The sequence below is a fragment of the Patiria miniata genome, unplaced genomic scaffold (assembly GCF_015706575.1).
Source record: "Patiria miniata isolate m_02_andy unplaced genomic scaffold, ASM1570657v1 HiC_scaffold_23, whole genome shotgun sequence".
NCBI lineage: Eukaryota > Metazoa > Echinodermata > Asteroidea > Valvatida > Asterinidae > Patiria > Patiria miniata.
The window spans coordinates 9,812,772-9,834,158 of NW_024037062.1; the positions used below are offsets into that span (position 1 = coordinate 9,812,772).

General features: G+C 43.5%; 2 protein-coding genes across 2 annotated transcripts; both read left to right on the forward strand.

The window, feature by feature from the left end:
• Positions 1-2,028: 2,028 nt before the first annotated feature.
• LOC119731238 (protein DDI1 homolog 2-like) lies at positions 2,029-14,220 on the forward strand. Its single transcript, XM_038204325.1, has 8 exons — positions 2,029-2,418; positions 3,662-3,898; positions 4,264-4,390; positions 6,471-6,598; positions 7,534-7,662; positions 8,905-9,008; positions 11,515-11,704; positions 13,689-14,220. The coding sequence occupies exons 1-8, from the start codon at positions 2,175-2,177 to the stop codon at positions 13,886-13,888; spliced, it is 1,359 nt and encodes a 452-aa protein (XP_038060253.1). The 5' UTR covers positions 2,029-2,174; the 3' UTR covers positions 13,889-14,220.
• A 3,262-nt stretch (positions 14,221-17,482) lies between these two features.
• Positions 17,483-21,256, forward strand: LOC119731100 (metabotropic glutamate receptor 4-like). Its single transcript, XM_038204116.1, has 2 exons — positions 17,483-20,023; positions 20,633-21,256. The coding sequence occupies exons 1-2, from the start codon at positions 18,014-18,016 to the stop codon at positions 21,173-21,175; spliced, it is 2,553 nt and encodes an 850-aa protein (XP_038060044.1). The 5' UTR covers positions 17,483-18,013; the 3' UTR covers positions 21,176-21,256.
• The last annotated feature ends 131 nt before the right edge of the window (positions 21,257-21,387 follow it).

Consider the following 21,387-nt stretch of genomic DNA (forward strand, 5'->3'; position numbering starts at 1 on the left):
ATCACGCCAAAATAAATTTTTCTTCTAACTTTGTAACGGGTAAATAAACTCGCGATTTATGAACGGGAGTGTTTAGAACTTGATGAAATGTCACTTTCTGTGAAATTTCAGTTAAAACTTTTGCTCTAGCTAGGCGCTACAGGCAAAAAATCAAAGTGCGCCACGTTGGGGGCCGCGCCACGTTAGGGTACATCAACAATACTCTGTCCCTCATGCATTGCCGACAGTAGCTCGTTTCCCTCGAGCCCAGTATCCTTCTCCAGGAGCGTCTTTAGGGTGATGTGTGGTCGGCCGACTCGGCGCTTCGCCTCGGGCGACCATAGCGTCCTAGTTCAGCTGAATTGAATAACCCTCAATTCAGCCCATCTGCATGTTAGCTTTTTTTGACCAAAAAAGGTTATAATCAGATTAAAGCTTCACGGTAATTTTAAAGGTGATGGACCATCTATGATGGCCGTTACTTTGATGAAAAAGATAATATCCCTGACTCAAAATGCCGCTATCTGCGAGATCTAAATTGCATTTTGACTGTAGATTACGAAATCACTCGTTAATGGAAAATTGAAATCAAAATCTTAATTGGCTGGCAGGTCACGACAAAGTTTAGGTCATTCGTTGTTTCTCTATTTCTATAAGATTGTGACTTAACATTTCTGGCTTTATATGTTAAGGTGTGAAAAGAGTTAAAAGGTTCACGATTTGCAGTACCGAATTACAACCAAAAAGCTTACTTGGATTAAAGATCGTACTGGCACTAAACACTCCGTGAAATTATTCCGTCTGGCTTGCTGTCATTCAGTGGCGTCGCCAAGGGGGGGCCAGGGGGGGGCACGTGCCCCCCTGGAAAACCTAGTGCCCCCCCCCGAGTGCCCCCCCCCCCATCAAATGCTGGTGCCCCCCTATCCTCTGCAAAATTCTGCGCGTTGTTAAAATCATTACCTCAAAAATAGCAATTTCTGGAGATATCTTCAGATCGAATTTAGCATCAAATGTGGCACCATTTTGCATCTAGCCCATCCTCCGTATGCGAATATTTTCCAAAGGGGAGGGGGGCACCCCCTCCCCTTAGACCCCTCCCCCAGGACGGCGATCCGTATCCACCTAAGTGCCCCCCCCCCATCAAATGCTGGTGCCCCCCCCCCCCCTGTGCCCCCCCCCCCCCAGACTGAAAAGTCTGGTGACGCCACTGCTGTCATTTGGAAGAAATCAAGAAATGTAGGTGATTTCCAACGATCAGTCACTTGACTATTGTTTTTAAAATAGTGCTTTGGACGAAATCGTGTTTCAAGATCCAGAGGTCACCACCCCCTTGGCAACAGTGAAGTTATAACATGCTGCAAGTGATAACATAACAGCATCCTATGGATGGTCACACGCAGGAATGGCCTTGGCATCCAGTAATCAACACCTACTGACCACGACCTGCAAGCCGTTAGCTAGGTGGATCAATTACAGCTGACCACAAGTAGCCACTCCTATCAGTCTAAAATACCCGCTGCAGGCACTACATGCTACATTAGGCTTGAACCTCAGAAACTGAGGTTCGAAAAAATAGATTGGGTTCTGTTCTCAGTGTAATGTTGTGCATGGGTTTTCATTGTTTTGTTTTGTTTTTTCGAAAAGTGTAATATCCACTGATTTCGTTAGGTTTCGAACATTCGTCTTTTGGCTTTTGAGTGTTATTGTTATTGTAAACGAACAAAATGTATGCAAAGCAAATAATTCTAGTGAATTTAAAAGAAACAACGTGAAGGCTTAGTGTATATAAACTGACTGACTGATTGACTGACTGACTGACTGACCGATCATAGCTTTGTGTGGCAGGATTTTGGTGTCTCTAAAAATAACATTTAAAAGAAATACCGATAATCAAAAGTTTACTGGCCTCGAGTCAGTTAAGCCAGGACCAACTGTATTTACAACTTCGTTTGTAATAGAGAGCAGGTAATGGGAGTGTACTGCATGCTCGCAGTCGCAACGAGGTTGGGGACAGCCGAAGTTCTTGAGGGCGCCCTTCACTTAATTACTTGAGGAATGATCTTTCCGTGTAAGCGAACAATCAAATGCCGTATACAAACGTGCATGTCATCCTCGCATTTTAATCGCGAAATTTTCGGATTTCGTGCAGAATTTTCAGCGACAAAACACCGAACATTTGCCGTACAATAACCACGATGAAAGTCTGCGTCACGACCATCGCTGGGGATGTGTTCACGTTGGACGTCAGTGCGGAATTAGAACTGATAAATTTCAAAGCGCTCTGCGAGTTTGAATGCCGTGTGCCGAGCGATCAGTGTGCTGTGATTCACGATGGAGTGTTGTTGAACGAGCCTATGAAGACACTAGGGGCGTATGGAGTCAAAGACGGCGATATGATCCTGCTTCAACAGACCCAACAACCAGCTCCAACACAACAAGGTAGAATTTGGAGTTTATATATTAAGTAGTCAAGAAATTTGGGACTTGGTACTGCATTGTACTGTGTATGATAGTAATATTGAAAACATAAAATTTTAAAAAATTACAATACAAGAAAATAGACTGGCACCTGAAACAACCAGTCCAACAACCCTTCAGTACTGCATCAATCAACTGTGCCAAAAGAAACATCTTGCATGTTTGGTACTAGTCTCGGAAAAACATGTTGCAACCTGACGCCGTCTATGGAGAGTCAAGCCAATTTTTCTAAGAATTTCTTAACAAAATTGGAAATGTTTCTCAGTCCCAGATTCATGTCTTATCATCATTTTTGCAATGACGGACCTTCATTATGATAATGGATGAAGAAAAAGTGGCGTCAGGTTGCACAATTTTTCCCCCTAGTCTCTGTTTCTACACATTTCTCCATAGTCAGATAGTCAGCCACATTTTGCAATTTGTCATCGAATCAAAAAGAAGATGGAAACAAAAGTTGGAGCATACAAAACAACTTAAACCATGGTGCCGTTAAAAAAAACTTGAAAGTTTGCATTTACTTCAAAACAAGATCTTTTCTTTGATTTCGTTGGTACCCCGTTATGATTTTGCATGCGTATGGCAAAGTGTTTATCCACAAAAGTAACTTGTTGAATCTTAATGTGCACATGCGCAGTAATATATCTTATGTGGCTTAATACACTGTACATGTATGTTTATGACAATGAGAAATGTAATTTGGCCAGGTTGGAAAGAGCTCCGTATCCGGCCGCCACTTTTTTCAATAAATTTTGAAGCGCCTAAAAGTTTTGTCCTACATCGTTGTTTTCCCACATTCCCTCCTTGACTGTCACCCCTCTCCTTACCTACTTCTACATGTAGTTACTTACGGACGTTATTCATTGGTCTTGCTGAAAATTGAACCAGGAGGGGGAGAAACTTTCTAATTAAACACATTTGATGAATGTGAGGTGCCCTTTGAAATAAGACTGGAATATTTGATAAGTTAAATATTCATAAGAAATTCAATATTCATGGTGAGGTATCGCATGTTATTGCTAGCTTATGTCATGCACACCGCATACTTCCTGACTCTTCAATATGGCTGTGTACACAATCGGTTGTCCAAACGATGTGTGCACCCAAAATGTGCCCTAAAAACGAATTTTTCCTAAGACTCTTCCCTGTAAGCCCACATCAATAAGTACATATTTAACCGATTTCAATCAAATTCTTCTGTTTGTAGGTAATCCCGGTGCATTTAATTTGGACTTCAGTCAGATCCAAGTTCCCGGCACGTCCCGACCCTCAGGACAGCAGCCCAGGCTGCCCCCCTTACAGCAGGCCCAGCAGCAGGCCGAGGCCGGCGCCGAGAACGACCCAGCGAAACTCCGAGAGATGCTGCTGTCCAATCCCCACCAGTTGTCGCTTCTCAAAGAGCGCAATAAACCCTTAGCCGATGCGCTCTTGAGTGGAAATCTCGGTAAGAAGGTGGCTTGTGATGACTTATGACTGGTTATGACTTGTTATGACTAGTGACAGCTTATGTTGACTTATGATGACTTGTGATGACTTATGACTTGTTATGACTTGTGACGGCTTATGATGACTTGTGATGACTTATGACTTGTTATGACTTGTGACAGCTTATGATGACTTGTGATGACTTATGACTTGTTATGACTTGTGATGACTAATGATGGCTTATGAAGACTTGTGATGACTTTAAAGACGTGTGTCTGTATGACTTTGTTATTGCTTTTAATGTCTTATGATGACTTGTGATGGCTTAAGATGATGTAAGATGGTCCCCCGTTGTTATTACGTTTCTTGTCTGTTCCTTGACAGATGCGTTCACCGAGGTGCTGGAAAAGCAAAGGAAAGAACGAGCAGAGCGAGAATTGATGCAAATACGAATGATGAATGCCGATCCGTTTGATCCCGACGCTCAACAACAAATCGCAGAAACGATCAGGTACGTGCATCTCCGTAACATCCGTCTTGGGTCAAAACATCGTTGTTCTATATTGGATACGCGATCACCCCACTATAGAGCGGGTTGCCAAAATGTAGCGCTATCACCCACGAATCGCTATCACAACAACGTCTCAGGAATCTTGTAGGGGTCATGGCATTCTCGCGTCACCTGTTTTGCCTAACGTATTAGCCCTGAACCAAACGCCAAAATTTCAGCCAGCAGCGTACAACATGCTACCAGACTTTTGTACAACTTTATGGCAGCTTGTTTGTCTTTATGTAGTACGCGTGCGACCAACAATGAACCATAATTGCCTGCAGAAGTAGCGCATGCACACTCGTTGCCCCAATTTTTCAGGGGAAGATTTTACAAGATTCCTAAGACATTTTTGCGACAGCGGTTCGTAGGTGATAGTGATCCTTGTGATCATGCCCTCTTTCGGCAAATGATCTCATATCTTGGCCCAAGTCTATTGTAACATCTGATATGGTTTGAAGGTTTGCATAGTGAAATATGCAACAAGTTCACGGTTGCCTTGTGTGACAAGAATTTTCTTCGTGAGTTTGTGGAGTTTTGAAAAGAGCCGGGGAAACTCAACGTGTCGGACAGCATGCTCTGCCCGCCATTAGGAGACGGTCATCCAGAGATCTCTTGTGAAGTGGTGTGACTGTAAAGTTATTCTCATCTGTAACATCTGTTTTGAATTTGAAAGTGAAAGCTGTTTTGAGGCAATTCCAGCATTAGGCCAAAAAAAAAAGTCTCCGGTTTCTGGTATGCGCGCGCGTCGCCGTAGCCATGCGCGTCGGTAAAATGAAACAGTTTTTTTTTCAATGAAAGATGATGTCTCAAAACCGCCAAACTCACTGGTTTGACTGGAATCCTGCTGCTGCACAATTTTAACGTGTTTTTAGATGGGGTTACGATCGAGCATAAGCTTTATGTGGCCTCTCTGGACTCCCATATATTTGCACTAAGTTTAGTCGGGCACCATTGCAGTCATCAGCTGACATTTGAAGCAAAAAATTCAGGTAAAAATTTTAAAAAGCCGCGTCGCCGCACCGCTTTTTGGGCAAGCTCCATACCAGAAACCGGAGACTTTTTTTTTTTGGCCTTATGAAAGTAAATGTAATGTCCGTGACAGAGCCAATTAACCATGCTATTTAATTAGTGATTCAGAGAAATGATCTCAAACTCCTATTTTGGGAGGTTTTGTTATCACATATTCGCCCTGAACAAAGCTATGAGCCACGTCAGGTACAGGGCTACAAGAGAAATCTAAAGAAAAGTAGGTACTCAGGAAAACCGAAGGAAGGAATTAAGATTCCTCTTGAAACAGATCATAGGATGGAGGGAAACAAGTCTATAATCTCCTTGACCTTTACTAGATGATGGATGTATAAGATTTGAAAAAGACAAGTTCAGGTTTATTCACTGAACTCTTAAAGATATAGTCCATCATTTGTAATTTGTGCATTTTGTTCGTTTGAAGCAACAAAAGTGTTCAAAATCTAATGAAGGATACTGAACAACTAACCTGATGAAGTTTCAGCTCAGCTTCAGCTGTATATTCCGAGAAAAACAGCATTCTAGGATCTCAATTTCAAATCAAAAGTTGCTGAATCACGTTTTGAATTGGGCCTGAATTCAGCGTCCGAGACGCGTTCTCACTGAGCCGATTGCAGCTATACGCGATGTCGCGCAATGATCCGACAAATTATAGCAACCGGGCGCGCGTGTGCGTCGTGCCAATGCTTGCGCACGCTTCGCCGAATAACAAAACCGTTGGAAAGGCCTTATTTTGTTGATTACTTCAAAATGACAGCTTGCCAGAAAGAATAATTTCACAGGGAGTTTAGTCCCCTTACTATCTTTCAACCATGTACGTTTTTCAACAATAATTACGCCAGTTACTTTTCGGATGGCTGCAAATGATGGACTATAGCTTTAAAGCCTTGCTGGAATTGCCCTTGTTTTTGTCAGGACCCCTGTCTACCTTGTGATGTTTTATCTGTGGAAGGACGTCAAGATAAAGAAATGATGTGACTCAAGGACATTTGAAAATTTATTTCTTTTTAAGGTTGAAGAACGTGGATGCTAACATGGAAACGGCAATGGAGCATGCTCCAGAGAGCTTCGGTCAAGTTGTCATGCTGTATATCGACGTGAATGTCAATAGTCATCCTGTCAAAGCATTTGTAGATTCTGGTGAGTCATTCGTGTAAACCCTCGCCTTTTTGAGGTTTTGAAGAGAATTGTACTGAATAATAATAATAATAATAATAGCAGGTTCTTATATAGTGCTTTTAACTAAGATCAAAGCGCTTTACATTATTATTACCCCTAATCATCGTGCCAATTAAACATTCCATATACCATCTCATCTCCCTGGGGAGTATACAGCTCGATGCAGCCTGTTAGGCACAAGGGGATTTGGGATTGGGTTTCCAGTCCCTACCTGATTCCGTGGATTTTCCTCGGAATATCCTTCTGGGGTTTTCCTCCCACATCGAAAACTGTAACTTCTTCACATTGTCTTCTCTTTACTGGGACCCATGGGAGACCAGTGGATTCCACTGAATAGGTTATCTACCAAAATAAGAAATAAAAAAATTATTAAATAAAACAAGTCTTGCGCGGTTATTTCATCTGGTACACTATGGGAAGTGCAGGAGGGGCCTCGTAGCCGAGCGGCTAGAGCGTGGAGCTACGGAGTGGAAGGTTGGCGGTTCGAATCCCATTCGGACCAAAAACTGGAAAACTCTTTCTGACGACTAAACAGTAAAATGGGTGCCTGATTCGTTCAGGGAAGTTAAGATGGCGAGAGGAGAGGACTGGGCACCGCCACTCATATGCCGCGCTCAAGACACAGTGGACCTCTAACATCCCACTGCCCCTACAGCCAGTAATGGCTATGGGTACCTTTACCTTTTACTATGGGAAATGTGCATTTCAAATCAAAATGCTAAGATGTATAAATGGGTTATGGCAAAACAACCACACAAAACGGTGATATAACCAGCTAGTTTTTCCGAGAGGCATACATGTACGTATCCCGTACCGGCACTATTCCTAATGACCCCTATTTTGCTCTCTCTCGGACAGTGAGGGAAATTCAAAGTCCAGGATTTGTTCTCTTTCAGGGGCCCAGATGACGATTATGAGTCAAGCCTGTGCGGAGCGGTGTAACATCATGCGTCTGGTTGACAAACGATGGGCGGGCATCGCTAAAGGGGTCGGAATACAGAAAATCATCGGCAGAGTTCATTTAGGTAAGACACTACCGTTTATGGGTGGCTAGTGCGTAAAGCGCTGGCCTCTCACTACTGTGGCCTGGGTTCGATTCCCGACTGTGGACCATATAGCCCTTTTCACACTAGAGCCTTTCAACCCGGGTTGAACTCAACCCTGGGCAAACTCAGTGCTGCCCCGGGTTGAGTTTTTTCTATTTTTCAACCCCACATCTTTTCACACTTGTTTCATGCAAATCAAGCTTATCATGCTCAGTTACTACTGTTTTGAACCCTGGCAAGATTTTCAACCCGGCTTGAAAATCTCGACCCTGGTCTGGAGCAGGGTTGAGTTCAACCCAGGGCAAAATCAATTTTGGGGTTGACGCAGGGTTGACGTAGGGTTGAAATTCTTCAAGTGTGAAATGATGCATATTTTCAACCCTGCGTCAACCCTGAGATTTGTGTAGTGTGAAAAGGGCTTAAGTAAGTAGAGTTGTGCATTGATTCTCTCCTGTGCCATGTGGGTTTTTCTCCGGGCCCTCCGGTTTTCCTCCCTCCGAAAAATCAAACACTCCTGATCTCTGGCCGTGCTTCGTGGTCATTTATGGGTGGATGTGGCTGGCTGCCAAAGGCGCCAGTACATGCCAGTTTGGCTGGTTGGGGATCGTTAAGAGTCAAACCACAGTCCAGTTATTTTCTGTTTTGTTAATTCAAATAGGAAAGATTCAAATTGTTTAAAGGTATAGTCCATCATTTGTAATTTGTGCATTTTGTTCGTTTGAAGCAACAAAAGTGCTCAAAATCTAAAGAATGATGCTGAACAACTAACCTGATGAAGTTTCAGCTCAGGTTCAGCTGTATATTTTGAGAAAAACAACATTCTAGGATCTCTATTTCAAATCAAAAGTTGCTGAATCTGTTTTGAATTGGGCCTGAATTCAGCGTCTTAGACACGTTCTCACTGAGCTGATTGCAGCTACGTGATGTCGCACAGTGATCCGACGAATTACAGCAACCGCGCGCGCGTGTGCGTTGTGTCAACTCTTGCTCGCGCTTCGCCGATTAAAAAAAAAAACTACTAACGGAAATTTCCAACGGTAGAAGGCTTTCTTTCGTTGATTTCTTCAAAATGACAGCTTGCAAGAAAGAATAATTTCACAGGGAGTTTAGTCCCCTTACTATCTTTCAACCAAGTGTGTTTTTCAACAATAATTACGCCAGTTACTTTTTGGATATCTGCAATTGATGGACTCTGACTTTAATTTAAATTTTATTTTTTAGGACAAATTCAAATAGGACCAGATTTCTTGCAGTCATCGTTTGCCATTCTCGAGGATCAACCAATGGATATGCTTCTAGGTCTGGACATGCTGAAACGACACCAGGTACGTAGCCACTGGGTCATTCTATAAATTTGGGGTCCACTTGTTCCCTGTTCCAGTTACATCTGACATTTCGTCACCGGTTTCACGAAGGGACGGGTATGTGGATTTTTAAGAAAAATTGTTTTCGAGATATTCGCAAGAGAAGTTTCTCCATTTTTAAAACTGCAAAAACTACTACATGTACTTTCCAACAACTTTATGCAATAAGAAAACCTTGACGTAATTCTGTGATAGGTAAACTTTAATTTGAACCCGGTAATTATAATTAATATAGTGGTTAAAAAGCTGAAATTAATTATTCATAAATACCTAAGACAGTTTATGCATTCCTATTGGTCGAGAGCCCGTCACGTGGCCAGTCTTAAACGGATGATAAAGACATGGCTAGCTGGTCTCAAACACTTTTCCAGTGTCACAATAAAATGTGGACTCCTAAAAATCCAGTGCCTCTTACCGTTTCATTGGTTGAACGTTCACAATCCTCACCTAGGCATGCGCAACACTATCAGGGAGTCAGAATTATATAGTTCTAAATTCAAAACGCAACGCGCCAGGTGCGTTCTGCGCAACATCGCGCAGAACATGATACGCGCGCGTCAATCTCCATAAAAGGGTTGTTTTCTTACTCGCCAGCTGAACACTCCATTATTTTGCAAGAGGGATGTTTCAAAAAGCATAAAGTGAATTTGTTGAACAAAATCGGGATGTTTAGAACGAATTATATGATTTTTTTTTACCGAAAAGGTATTTATGAATGGGAATAAATATGTGCTCCGTCGGTATTTATCACTCTGTTTAAGACCACTTAGAGTCTGGGTGCTGATAATTACCCCCGCCTCCGGCTCAGGTAATTATCAGCACCCAGACTCTAAGCGGTCTTAAACATAGTGATAAAAACCTCCGGAGCACACATTTATTCCCTTAGTAAAGATGCCTGTCCCTTCGTGAAAATGAAAATCTCACATTTCAACATTTACGCCCTTCTTGTTCAACATGTTTTTCCATAAGGAAAAATTACCCGCGATTACCTGCGCACAGCTGAGAATGTAACAAAGATGTCCGTCCCTTCGTGAAATCAAAAATCTCTGTTGACCTACTTTTACGCCTTTCCTTGCAATAGGTTTTGTACGTGGTCAAGGGGCAGGCATGTTCGCGTCTCTTCGTGAAATCGCAAAATGCAATCATCGAGATGCCTGCCCCTGGCGTCATTAATGTTATTCAGGAATTAATGATGTTTTGCTTGCGGAAACATGTCAGAATGCTTAAGTACCATGTTTTAAAGCAAAATAGTGAAAAAAACTTGAAATCCAAAAAATTGTCAAATTTGACATGCCCGCCCCTTCGTGAAACTGGTGACGATTTATGAGCCTGGGGGTCGATAGATTGGGGGTTTGAGGGATGTGACTAGTGGCGTGCATTTATGGGTAGCAGGACACCCGGTACCCTATTCAAGCAAAACTTGAGTTCCTGTAAAAGAAACCCAACCCCAAAATTCAAATCCCGGAGGTTGTCTGAAGGGCTTTAGCTTTACGGTGTGACTGCAACTTTTGCGAGCGTCATCTGGTGCTCGTTGGAATGCTCGTAAATGTTAAATCTGTTTTGATTTTTAATATAGCCTGGTTTTCATTTTTGAAAATTCCCACAAAATGGCATTCAAAACCTTTCTTTGACATTATCTGAGAAGTAACTGTTTTAATTTGGAAAGTTATTATGGGTACACGATCTCATAATCTGGAACCGGTTCCTGACATCAGCGGTCGGGTACCCGGGTACCAGGAACCGACGCACACCCCTAGATGTGATAACCCCCCCCCCCCATTAATTGTTTTCATCTGCAAAATTGTCCTGTCAGCAAAATTGTCCATCGGCAAATTTGCCGGGATGAACGCGCCACCTATTGTCCAATAGTGTCCATGACCGTCCGCTTTGATCAGCGTCCCCTGTAGCAAGATAATGCCCCTACCCACTCCCCCCCCCCTCGATTCTGTCTACCTTTTTGCACTGACAGTTGTCACACCCCCCCCCCCCCACCTAATTGTCCTCCAAGAGTGAGTACGAATAGCAAACTACTTGACCTACAAATTAAAATTGAAGTCATTCTTACTGACAATTGAATGGAAAATTACAAAGTACCAAGGTAACGGGGACAGGAAACAGGTCGCCCTTTGGACCCTAGATTTATCAAAAGACTTATTGTGTATCATAAAAAGTTGGACTCTTGAACACCATAACACATGCTTTTTTTTAGTAGCACGTGGTTACTATGGCAACCTTTGCAAAACATCCATTAGTACCGCCTGTCCTTGGCTTTTGCGCGGAGGCCACACAAACCGGCTTTTCTAATCTCCTTTGGGGCCCCATAATCCACACTCATTGATCTTCCAACAGTCCTGAATCCTCCAATTTTAATATGATTTTGCACACTCCCTAGGGAGTTAGGGTTAATGCTGTAATCTTTTTGAATGTTAATTTTTATCCTTTGTGACTTTTTTCCCCCTACGATCAGTGTTGTATAGACCTCAAGAATTACATTCTGAAGATTGGTACCACGGGAACAGAGACGCCGTTCCTGGGCGAGGCCGAGCTGCCGGCCTGCGCCCGGTTGAATCGGTCGGAGTCCCTGGAGAATACCTCCATGGAATCTGAGGACAAACAGCTCGCTGAGGCGCTGAACAGATCGGCACAAGACGCTGCAGGTATGTCTTTACTCATACTTGAAATGGCTGAAGTTAAATTTGTGACCTTTTAGCACATAACCAGTCACTTGGACCAATTTTTGAAAATTGGAATTTTAGGCTAATTGGAAAGGACATTGAATAAGTTTTCCCAATGATTAATAAGATGGAATTTTGTGTCGGGGTGATGTAAATCAAATTAGGTTTTGCCCCTCACCGACATTAGGTTTTGCCCCTATAAACACTGCATACTCAGTATGTTACCTCCCAAGTGAAAGTTGGAAAGAATCACTCGGGTGGGACTCGAACCCATGACCTTTTTAATGATGTTATAGAATATGGGAATCGGATTAACTCTGACAGAGTTGAAGGTTTTTCAGTCCCCAATGTTTCAGGCCTTGGAAGGTTTTAGAAAAATCCTGAAATTTGTTGTTTTAGTTTCCCAAATGAACTCCTTAGCAAATTGACATATTGATTTTACTGAAAGCGACATATATTTATGATTCTAGCTTCTTATGCCTAAATCTGAATTTTGATAATTTTTGCCTGTACTTAGTATTATTGGTGGTATCTAAAAATACGGTCATGCCACTTCGGACTGGGTCACAATTAGTTTTGAAAACATTTGACAACAGCAGTTTTTGGAAGTAGTTCTGAATCCATTGATGAGTCAGGGTTCCGTTTGGACTCGACTCCAAATTAACCAGCAAAAACAAAAAAACATTTTAAAAACCTCCATGAGATCCTGAATAAACTGTTCTACTGACTCAGTAAAAGAAAAGTCATTTACGTTGTTGTTGTTTTTTCTCGTAAACATGATCAATAAACAAATAATATGTGAGGCGTTTTGGCCAAATGAGATGGAACTGGGCACACATTGTTGTGGAGAAAAATAAAGAAAAAAAATGAATGGGGGCTATATTTTTACAATTTTCAGATTTATTGATATTTGTAATCTTTGATGCGTCTACTACAAATCTTTTAAAGAAATCATTTTAAAATTGTGGAATACAAGTGTTTTAGAGGAAAAACAATTGGCATCTTTTATTTTCACGAATAGCAAACTTGAAACTTGAAAGGCCTTTTTCTCAGTATTTTGCTTTTTGACATGTCGATAAATGCACATTTTAAACAGCCATAACTTGTCAACGCAGTGTCTGATTGAAGTGCAACAGACAGTATTGTAAGGAGCATTTTATTCTCTATCCTAATACCTGCAAACCCTCATTTAACCTCTGCCCAGTTGTGTCTCATTTTGCCAGAACGCATGACATATTTGTTTTTAAAGCTATAGTCCATCATTTGCAGCCATCCGAAAAGTAACTGGCGTAATTATTGTTGAAAAACATACTTGGTTGAAAGATAGTAAGGGGACTAAACTCCCTGTGAAATTATTCTTTCTGGCAAGCTGTCATTTTGAAGTAATCAACGAAAGAAGGCCTTTCCAACGGTGCGTCTTAAGACGCACCGTAGGAACATTTAAATTAGTAGTTCGTTTTGTTATTCGGCGAAGCGCGCGCAAGCATCGGCACGACGCACACGCGCGCGCAGTTGCTATAATTCGTCGGATCAGTGCGCGACATCGCGTATAGCTGCAATCGGCTCAGTGAGAACGCGTCTCGGACGCTGAATTCAAGCACTTCAAAACATGATTCAGCAACTTTTGATTTGAAATTGAGATCCTAGAATGCTGTTTTTCTCGGAATATACAGCTGAAGCTGAGCTGAAACTTCATCAGGTTAGTTGTTCAGTACCCTTCTTTAGTTTTTGAACACTTTTGTTGCTTCAAACGAACAAAATGCACAAATTACAAATGATGGACTGTAGCTTTAAGCGTGTGGAATCTATTCTTTGTGGTAACTGCCATCCGGATATTCGGTGGATGACTGAATATTCGGTTAACCAGTTTATTTTCAACACAGCCCTAATGTCCTCAAAAGGCCAAAAAAAAAAAAAATCAAACAAAAAGTCTAATTACAAACGGACGTGATCATTCCCGAAACAGGACCAAGCGCAACTTCATCAGGAACTCATCAAGAACCGTCCCAGCAACCGGCCCCCTTCCCCGAATCGACAATAAGCGAGCTCACGGCCATGGGTTTCCAACGAGACGAGGTTATTACAGAGCTCGGAAAACATAACGGAAACAAACAACTTGCCGCGGCCGCCCTGTTCGCCAAGAATTTAAAACTTCCCGGTCAGTGACGGTCAACAGTGACTTACTCACCTTCCAACTTTAATTTAAATATTTTTCCACGAAGCTGACTGAATTTTTTAAGCAACAGGACTGGGAGCAAGTCTAATTCCTCAAAATACACTGCACGAAAGTGCGTTGTCGTTTTATTTTTATGTTCCAATATTTTGTTAACTGTGGTAATATGCATAGATACGTATATTTGTACAAAGTTTTTGCCGTTTCATGAACAAAAAGTCAAATATTCAATATAATATTTGCTTTTTCTGCACAAACTGCTTATTCAAACGCATCAAAATCAACTGTCAATGCCGTTATGAGTATCCTGTACACGCGGGGAGAGTGTGGGTTCGAATCCAGCTGTTGACCATATATTGTGTCCTAGGGCAAGCCACTTTACCCCCACTTGCCTCTGGGACTACCATCCCATCCAGGGGGAATACAAAAATATTCTCAGTCGTTTCATGCTACTGAAACCGGAGATGAACGCTGGCCTGATTGGCCACATTGGCTCGTGACAGACCTACATGTAACTTTACTTTTACTTTTTACACATGGGTGGTGTGAAGCAATTGTGATAAACCAGCATGCCTAGGGACACAAACACAGTTTATTAACACTGTAGTCCAACATCTGGACTCGAGCTTTCATGTGTTTGGTGTGTCATTTTGGTTATACAAGCAGTTTTTACATCCACAAATCACACACGTTAACCGATGTAGTATTCCTAACAAGCCATTTCAACAATGATTCCGTGTGAACCATCGTTGTGACATGACGATATTCCTTCGTTGCCTTGAAAATGACAGCATACTAGGCCCAACAGTTTCAGAGAATGCTTGATCCTATTATTTACTCTCAATCAAGCAGGATATTTTGCAATACTTGGGCAGTTTTGTCTATAAATGTTTGCAAATGATGACTACCTTAAAATTGTTTTGGATTTTAGCTGTGAGTTGCTCCCCAAAAACCATTTACGTCACACCAACGCAAACTTTCAGGAAAATAGTCACAACGTTATCCTTTCCCCCCGTGATAAAGAGTATGTCGAATGTTTGTATTAATGTGACATTTGTACCATTTCAGTGGGCCAATTAGGCTTAAAAATTGTGTTTTTGATGAAATTAATTGATAGGTCCTGTGCCTTATTCTATATGGATCTGTCTATCATTTTAATGAAGTATGTCAGTTATTATAAACACTGCGACATTCCTAAACGGCCTTTGATGTTTCCGTGTTGTTTCTTCCATGTGTCCTCAACACTGAGCAGTGTCGGCCTCGCTATGCCTCGACCTTGTTCCCAGGGTGTGCTTTCAATCTCAAGACAATACTAGACCCTGGCAGGGAAACTTGCTTCATGTTTTCTGATTCGTTCCCTCAATAGCAAGTAATGGATTTACATCGTGTCGTGGGTGATTTTATTCCCGTGTGTTATGTGTTTAACATTTGGGATTATTACATTCAATCCTTTCGAAACAATCCTCCTTTTTTCCATTTTGCGTATAATCCTATTTAGTGAAATACTGCGTGTTGTGTGGGTAAGATTAGAACACTTCAACTTAGAAAAAAACTAATGGTGGAATTTAAATTCAGATTTTTCTAAATTTGGTTTGAATTCCACTGTTCCATTTTGATTTTGGAACTGGATATTCAAAACAAACCTTAAAAAACTAAGCCTTCCTTTTTTTTGACACAAGTTAAAGAAAACAACTGGAACATCCCCCAATTTGCTCCAAGGTCTCTGATTGCAACTGAATTCACTTGCTAGTGGTCTTCTTGGTATATGAATAGCCTGCCCATTCAACTTATCAGAGAGTTCCCATCCATTTTGTTTTCAACGTTACAGCTCTGGAGTGTTATTGTAAAAGCCCAGTGGTCATTGAATCCTGTAAACTATACCCAGTCATTGGGAGGGCATTTTATGCGGCACCTCACTCGTCACTTTTTGTTGGCATGACTGTGAGCTGGATGGGAACTTCCGGTGAAATCAGATAACCGTTAATCGGTTTGAAAACAAGTTGGATAACCGGATTTTGTAATATATGATTTCTCCCACCACCAGAAAATACCACGCCCCTTCCGATTTTACCGGGGGGGGTACCAATTTCAATAGGGGGCGCTGTGCAAATTCGACGATTATTAACACTCATTACAGAGTGGTGTACCGTTTTTTGAACAGGCAGACATTAGACCAGTATAATTTTTTGGGGATGTCACAGCAGGGGGAGGGGGGGGGGGGTTCGACTTATTTTTTGGGACAGAGCTAAGGTGTTTTTTTTTGGACCCCCCCCCCCCCCTCTGGATCCGCGCCTGTAATGTAATATATAATTTCACCGAAAAAAGTTAAACACTTTAATTATTTGTTTTCTGAATGTTGCTCTTTTTTTGGCACACTCTGTTCATGTTACACCACAAATGCAAGCATCCAATATTTTAAACAAATATTTTAAACAAACAATTGGCAGTCGCATTAATTCGTGAATCAATACAAATGCACTTTTATTTCAATAAGAAAAAAAATGAATGTTCACTTGCACTTTTCCAAACCGAAAGAAAAGTACACTCATCTCATGTCAACCTTTTCGTGGGTCCCCCGGCGCCCCCCCCCCCTAAGTACCCATAAAAAGTCATGAAACGTCTGCAGCCTCGGATCATGTCCCTCAAGCAAATCATCCATCGCATGTCATGTACTTAGGAATGCGTTGTACCATCACAAATGTACTTAAACGTAAGTGACTATTAAAAAAAAACATACGAACGCATACAAAGTTTCACCTTATCACACGCCAAAACAAACCCAAGTCGTTGCTTTATTGTCTCCTTGAGTGACGTTCTCTCGGCTCTCGCTTCGTTATTCAGATTTTTCTCGCAAATCACACTGCCTTCCAGAATTTCAGTGCATCATCCAAGAATTACACGCCTTACCGGACACCAGTAAAAGTCGATGGCATCAGCAAGTTGCATTGATCACAAATAATGGTTCGTGGTACACAGGCCTGCAGGCAATTAGATTTCCCTCCAACATTTCATCCGACTAATTACATCATCAAGCACTTTTAGAGTTCGGTCAAAAGCAATGCCCACAATAGCCACGGGTCGTGGTCAGAAAAGCACGAACAATCGATTATGATTTTTCAAACAAATTAGACTCTTCGTCAGGACGGGAAACCCGCACAACAATGCTGTTTGAGATGGAATTAACTTTCAATCCGCCATCTCAAACGTCATTCCTGGCTTTTAGGGTTTACTAATTTTGCCGTCTATTCAGCCGTCGATTTCGAAGATTTCTGGACACTCGGTGGAAATGGAAAAGATGTTACGGTGGCCTTCATCATGCAAGAAGCATACGCCACGAGAGTATGATACATGTGTAGGGAAAAGTAGTTTAGAATTCAATTTTCGTTACAGATGCTTCGTCTGTTTCACCATCATTTTTATTCCCAGACACGGTGCTGGCAAGACCGTTTATGTTCTATCTGTAAACACAATGGAAGCTTAAATCAGTCGACATCGAACAAAACACAAATACAATGCCACGTCGCCATTACTGTGTAATATTTTGTGTAATTCGCCTGGGAGGATGCCTTTTGTTGTCTATTATTTTTCTTTTCTTTTTTTCAAGATTCCGGAAGTCACGGCTTAATTTTTCAGCTCTTATTTCTTCGAACACAATGGGGGATTTATTATATCACCTAGACCTTCATCCAAATTGGACCTCGATGGTGCTTTAACAACCGTGTCGCACGGCATTAATTTTGTTTTTACTTCAGAAATTTCCAGGGTAAATTGAATTAGCAGACCTGTTTCACGATCCGTAAAAGCTCCTGTTTTTCGGTTTTTCCCCCTTCTTTTCTTGTGAAGGTTATGCCATTGTCATGCTCCTTAACAATCGGAAAGTCTTTAGTATGCATCACAAAACACCTCGTCCACAAAAATAATACACCGCATCTTGAATAGATGAATTTAATCATGTAGAAATGGCATCCGTCGTGATAAATTACATTAGGGGGAGAAAGGGTATAGGTGACGCTCAAAAGCGCTTGTCTGAACTGCTGTAATTTGCCTACTGCATTGCCGGGTATAAATACAGTGCGCAGGTTGTCGATCATCACAACTTGTAGTGACTTGAAGCTAAGATGGCAATGGTAGCTATCGTGTGTTTACTGATGACTGTAACCGTGACGGTATTGTGTGCAGAGATACCGCCAGCTCTTGAAATGCGGCATACGAGTCGCGGTGACTTCATCATTGGGGGTATCTACCCGTTCCGCTCGTCGGGTACAGCCGAGCCTTGTACCTCTGTCCCAAGCAGATGGGCGGTGGAAATGTCCCAGACCATGATCTTCGCCATACAAGAGATCAACAGCGACCCGTCTCTTCTGTCTGGGTGCAGGCTTGGATACGACATCCGAGATGACTGTCGGTCCGAGGAGTTCACCCTCTACACCACCACCTCGCTGGCGACGGGGCGGCAACCTCTCGGGGCGGTTGTACCAGCGGTTGGGATACCGGTCGGCATGATCGGCCCCGAGTCTAGCGTCCACGCCATCTACGCCGGGAAAGTGGCAAGCCTGTACCAGATCCCGATCATATCCTACTCGGCCACCAGCGACGAGCTGAGCAACAAGGAGAGGTTCCCTTACTTTCTGAGGACCGTCCCTCCAGACGAGCTGCAAGCCCGAGCGATCGTCGACATCCTGCTGCACCACGATTGGCGCTACGTCGGGTTGCTGTACTCGGCCGACACGTACGGCATCCACGGCTCGCTGGAGGTCGCGAAGCTGGCTGAACGGAACAACATTTGCGTGGCTTTCTCCATTGCGATACGAGAGGAACCGGAACCAAACGAGATTGAGGACATTGTCGCCAGAGTCGGCTCCTTTCGACACGCCACGGTTTTCGTGGTGTTCAGTTTTAATCGGCACATGTACGACGTTCTGAGAGCCATTCACGTTGCCTATCCCGGGCGAAAACTCGTCTGTATCGGTAGCGATGGGTTCAGTGGATATGGATTTCTTGAGTATCCGAGTTTGGCAAACGTCACACGAGGCAGCTTCTTCGTCAGACTGACACAGAACACAGTCCCCAACGTGGAAAAATACATTCGAAGCCTAGGAAAGGGAGACATCGACGAGAAAGAGGTCACTCCGTGGATGTCGGAGTACATTGATGAATGGCGTGCCCATTACAATTGCTCCAACATGACATTGTGTCCAATACCATTTGGCGACACACAAAGCAATGTGTACTTGGCGGTCTACGCCTATGCACACGCGCTGCACAATTTCCACCAGTCACGCCAGAGCAACGGAAGCTGCTTCAACATCACTGGTCAGATGTTGCTGCCGTATCTTTTGAATGGTTCATTCGAAAGCGAAGCAGGTCACGTCGACTTTGACTCGAACGGTAACTCCGGAGGCAGGTACCGGTTAAATCAAATGCAGCTGTCACCGGACGGGCAGTTTGAGCGAGTTGGCGTTGGGTTCTGGGAGTCGCACCGGGTCGGCAACGGGCTGGATTTAACTCCAGACGCCGTGCGTTGGCCGCTCGGGAGTCCCCAGCCTCCGATGTCCCTTTGCATGGAGCGGTGTCACCCTGGGTTCATCGTTGTTCCCTTGGAACAAAAATGCTGCTGGGGTTGTCGGGAGTGCCCGGTCAACGCCATCGTGGTCAACGACTCTCGGTGTCAAACATGCCGCGCTGCCCTCTGGCCGGACTCAAACCGATCGGCGTGCGAGGCAATACACCCAACCTCCGTGGATCTGAACAGCGGGGCAAGCATCGTCTTGCTGTCCGTGTCAGCATGCGGGATCCTCTCCTGTGTCCTAACAGCTGCTGGGCTGTATCACCACCGCGGGCACGCCTTGATAAAAGCCACCAGTCGAGAGCTAAGCTGCATCAACATCCTGGGCCTGACGGCTGCCTTCGCCAGCGTCTACTTCCTCCTAGCTCGCCCCTCGGCCGCGAGCTGCCTCATGGCAGAGGCAGCCATCTCGCTGAGCTTCACGCTGATCTACGCACCGACGCTGCTGAAGGTGAACCGAATCTTTCGCATATTTCAGTCCAGTCGGAGGTCCGTTCGCCGTCCTCGATTTGTTGGTCCCAAGCACCAGATGATGCTAGCTTTCGTCTTTATTCTCATACAGGTAAACCATTGATTTTTGAAGATTTTTTTTTATTATTTAAGGAGGGTTTTCAAAATCACCTGGAAAACCTGAGTTCTGTCGATTTATGTATTCTGTTTCCCCTGACATGCCGCTTGCCAACTATATTCTTTAAAATATTCAAAATCCATATGTTGACGTCCTTTTTAAAATTATATTGGATGAATTTTTCTACCATATGGCAAATTGTACGCCTTTGCTCGAAACCCGAGGATAATTACGATGGTAAATAATGACATGATAATGTTTTGTAGAGATGTTTTAAACATAATTTGGTTTTTGTCCCCGTGCATTCCGTCCTTTTATATAGGCCTAAATATATACCAATCCTAGCGCGCTATCAATGTTATCACTAAGTCCCCCTTCAAAGGCGAAAGCATTGTGCTATAGCTATTGTTCAGATAATCGTCACGGGGCAGTGCATACAGTAGCGTGCACAATGTTTTCTTCATTAAAGGGGCCTCTAGTTGTGTAGTCAGTAAGATGCGTTCAAGTTTGACATTTTAGGCATCTCTAGGAGATATAGTTAAACCAATGTTATAAGAACATTCCTCCCTTCTTACTGATGCTTTTGTCGGGCATTACTCGTAGGTGTTCGCGAGTATCATGTCGGCATCGGTCGCCCCCTCCCAACCGACAATACTTCTCCCGCCCGATGTACGTAAATACGTCGAACTTTACTGCTCGTTCGGCGAAGGGTTCACCGCAAGCATCGCCTACAACGCGGCCATCATTCTGGCTTGCTGTTTCTACGCCTTCAAGACCCGTAAGGTTCCCAGCAACTACAACGAATCCAAGTTCATAGCCGTGAGCGTCTATTCCACCCTGGTCTTGTTCCTAGCCGTCATACCGGTGTACACAACGGCCCTGCAGGTACTCCAGAAAGTGGCCACTCTCTCGGCTGCTCTGCAGATGAACGCAAGTCTGACGCTGGCGCTGGTGTATTTGCCCAAATTGTACGGGATCCACTTTGCGCACGAGTTGAACGTGCAAGAATGGCGCACGACGACGGCGGGAAACCAGATCGGCTCTGTGAGTGGGACAGTCAACCAGATGAAGCCTGACTCCGCGAGTGACTTGACCAAGCAAACCAACGAATGCGCGGGTACCAGCTCCAATGGCGGGCCAATGTGACTGAAGATCTGAGTAAAAGAATCAGCGTGTATAGTCGAGAATCTTTAAGAGAGCAGGCTAGCCTGCTAGCTCGCCTGCAAGCCAACCAGCCGCCTTCAGGCCAACCAAGCCGGCCAGCCAGCAGGCCAACCAAGCCGGCCAGCCAGCAGGCCAACCAAGCCGGACAGCCAGCAAGCCGGACAGCCAGGCAGACAACCGGGGAGCCAGCCAGG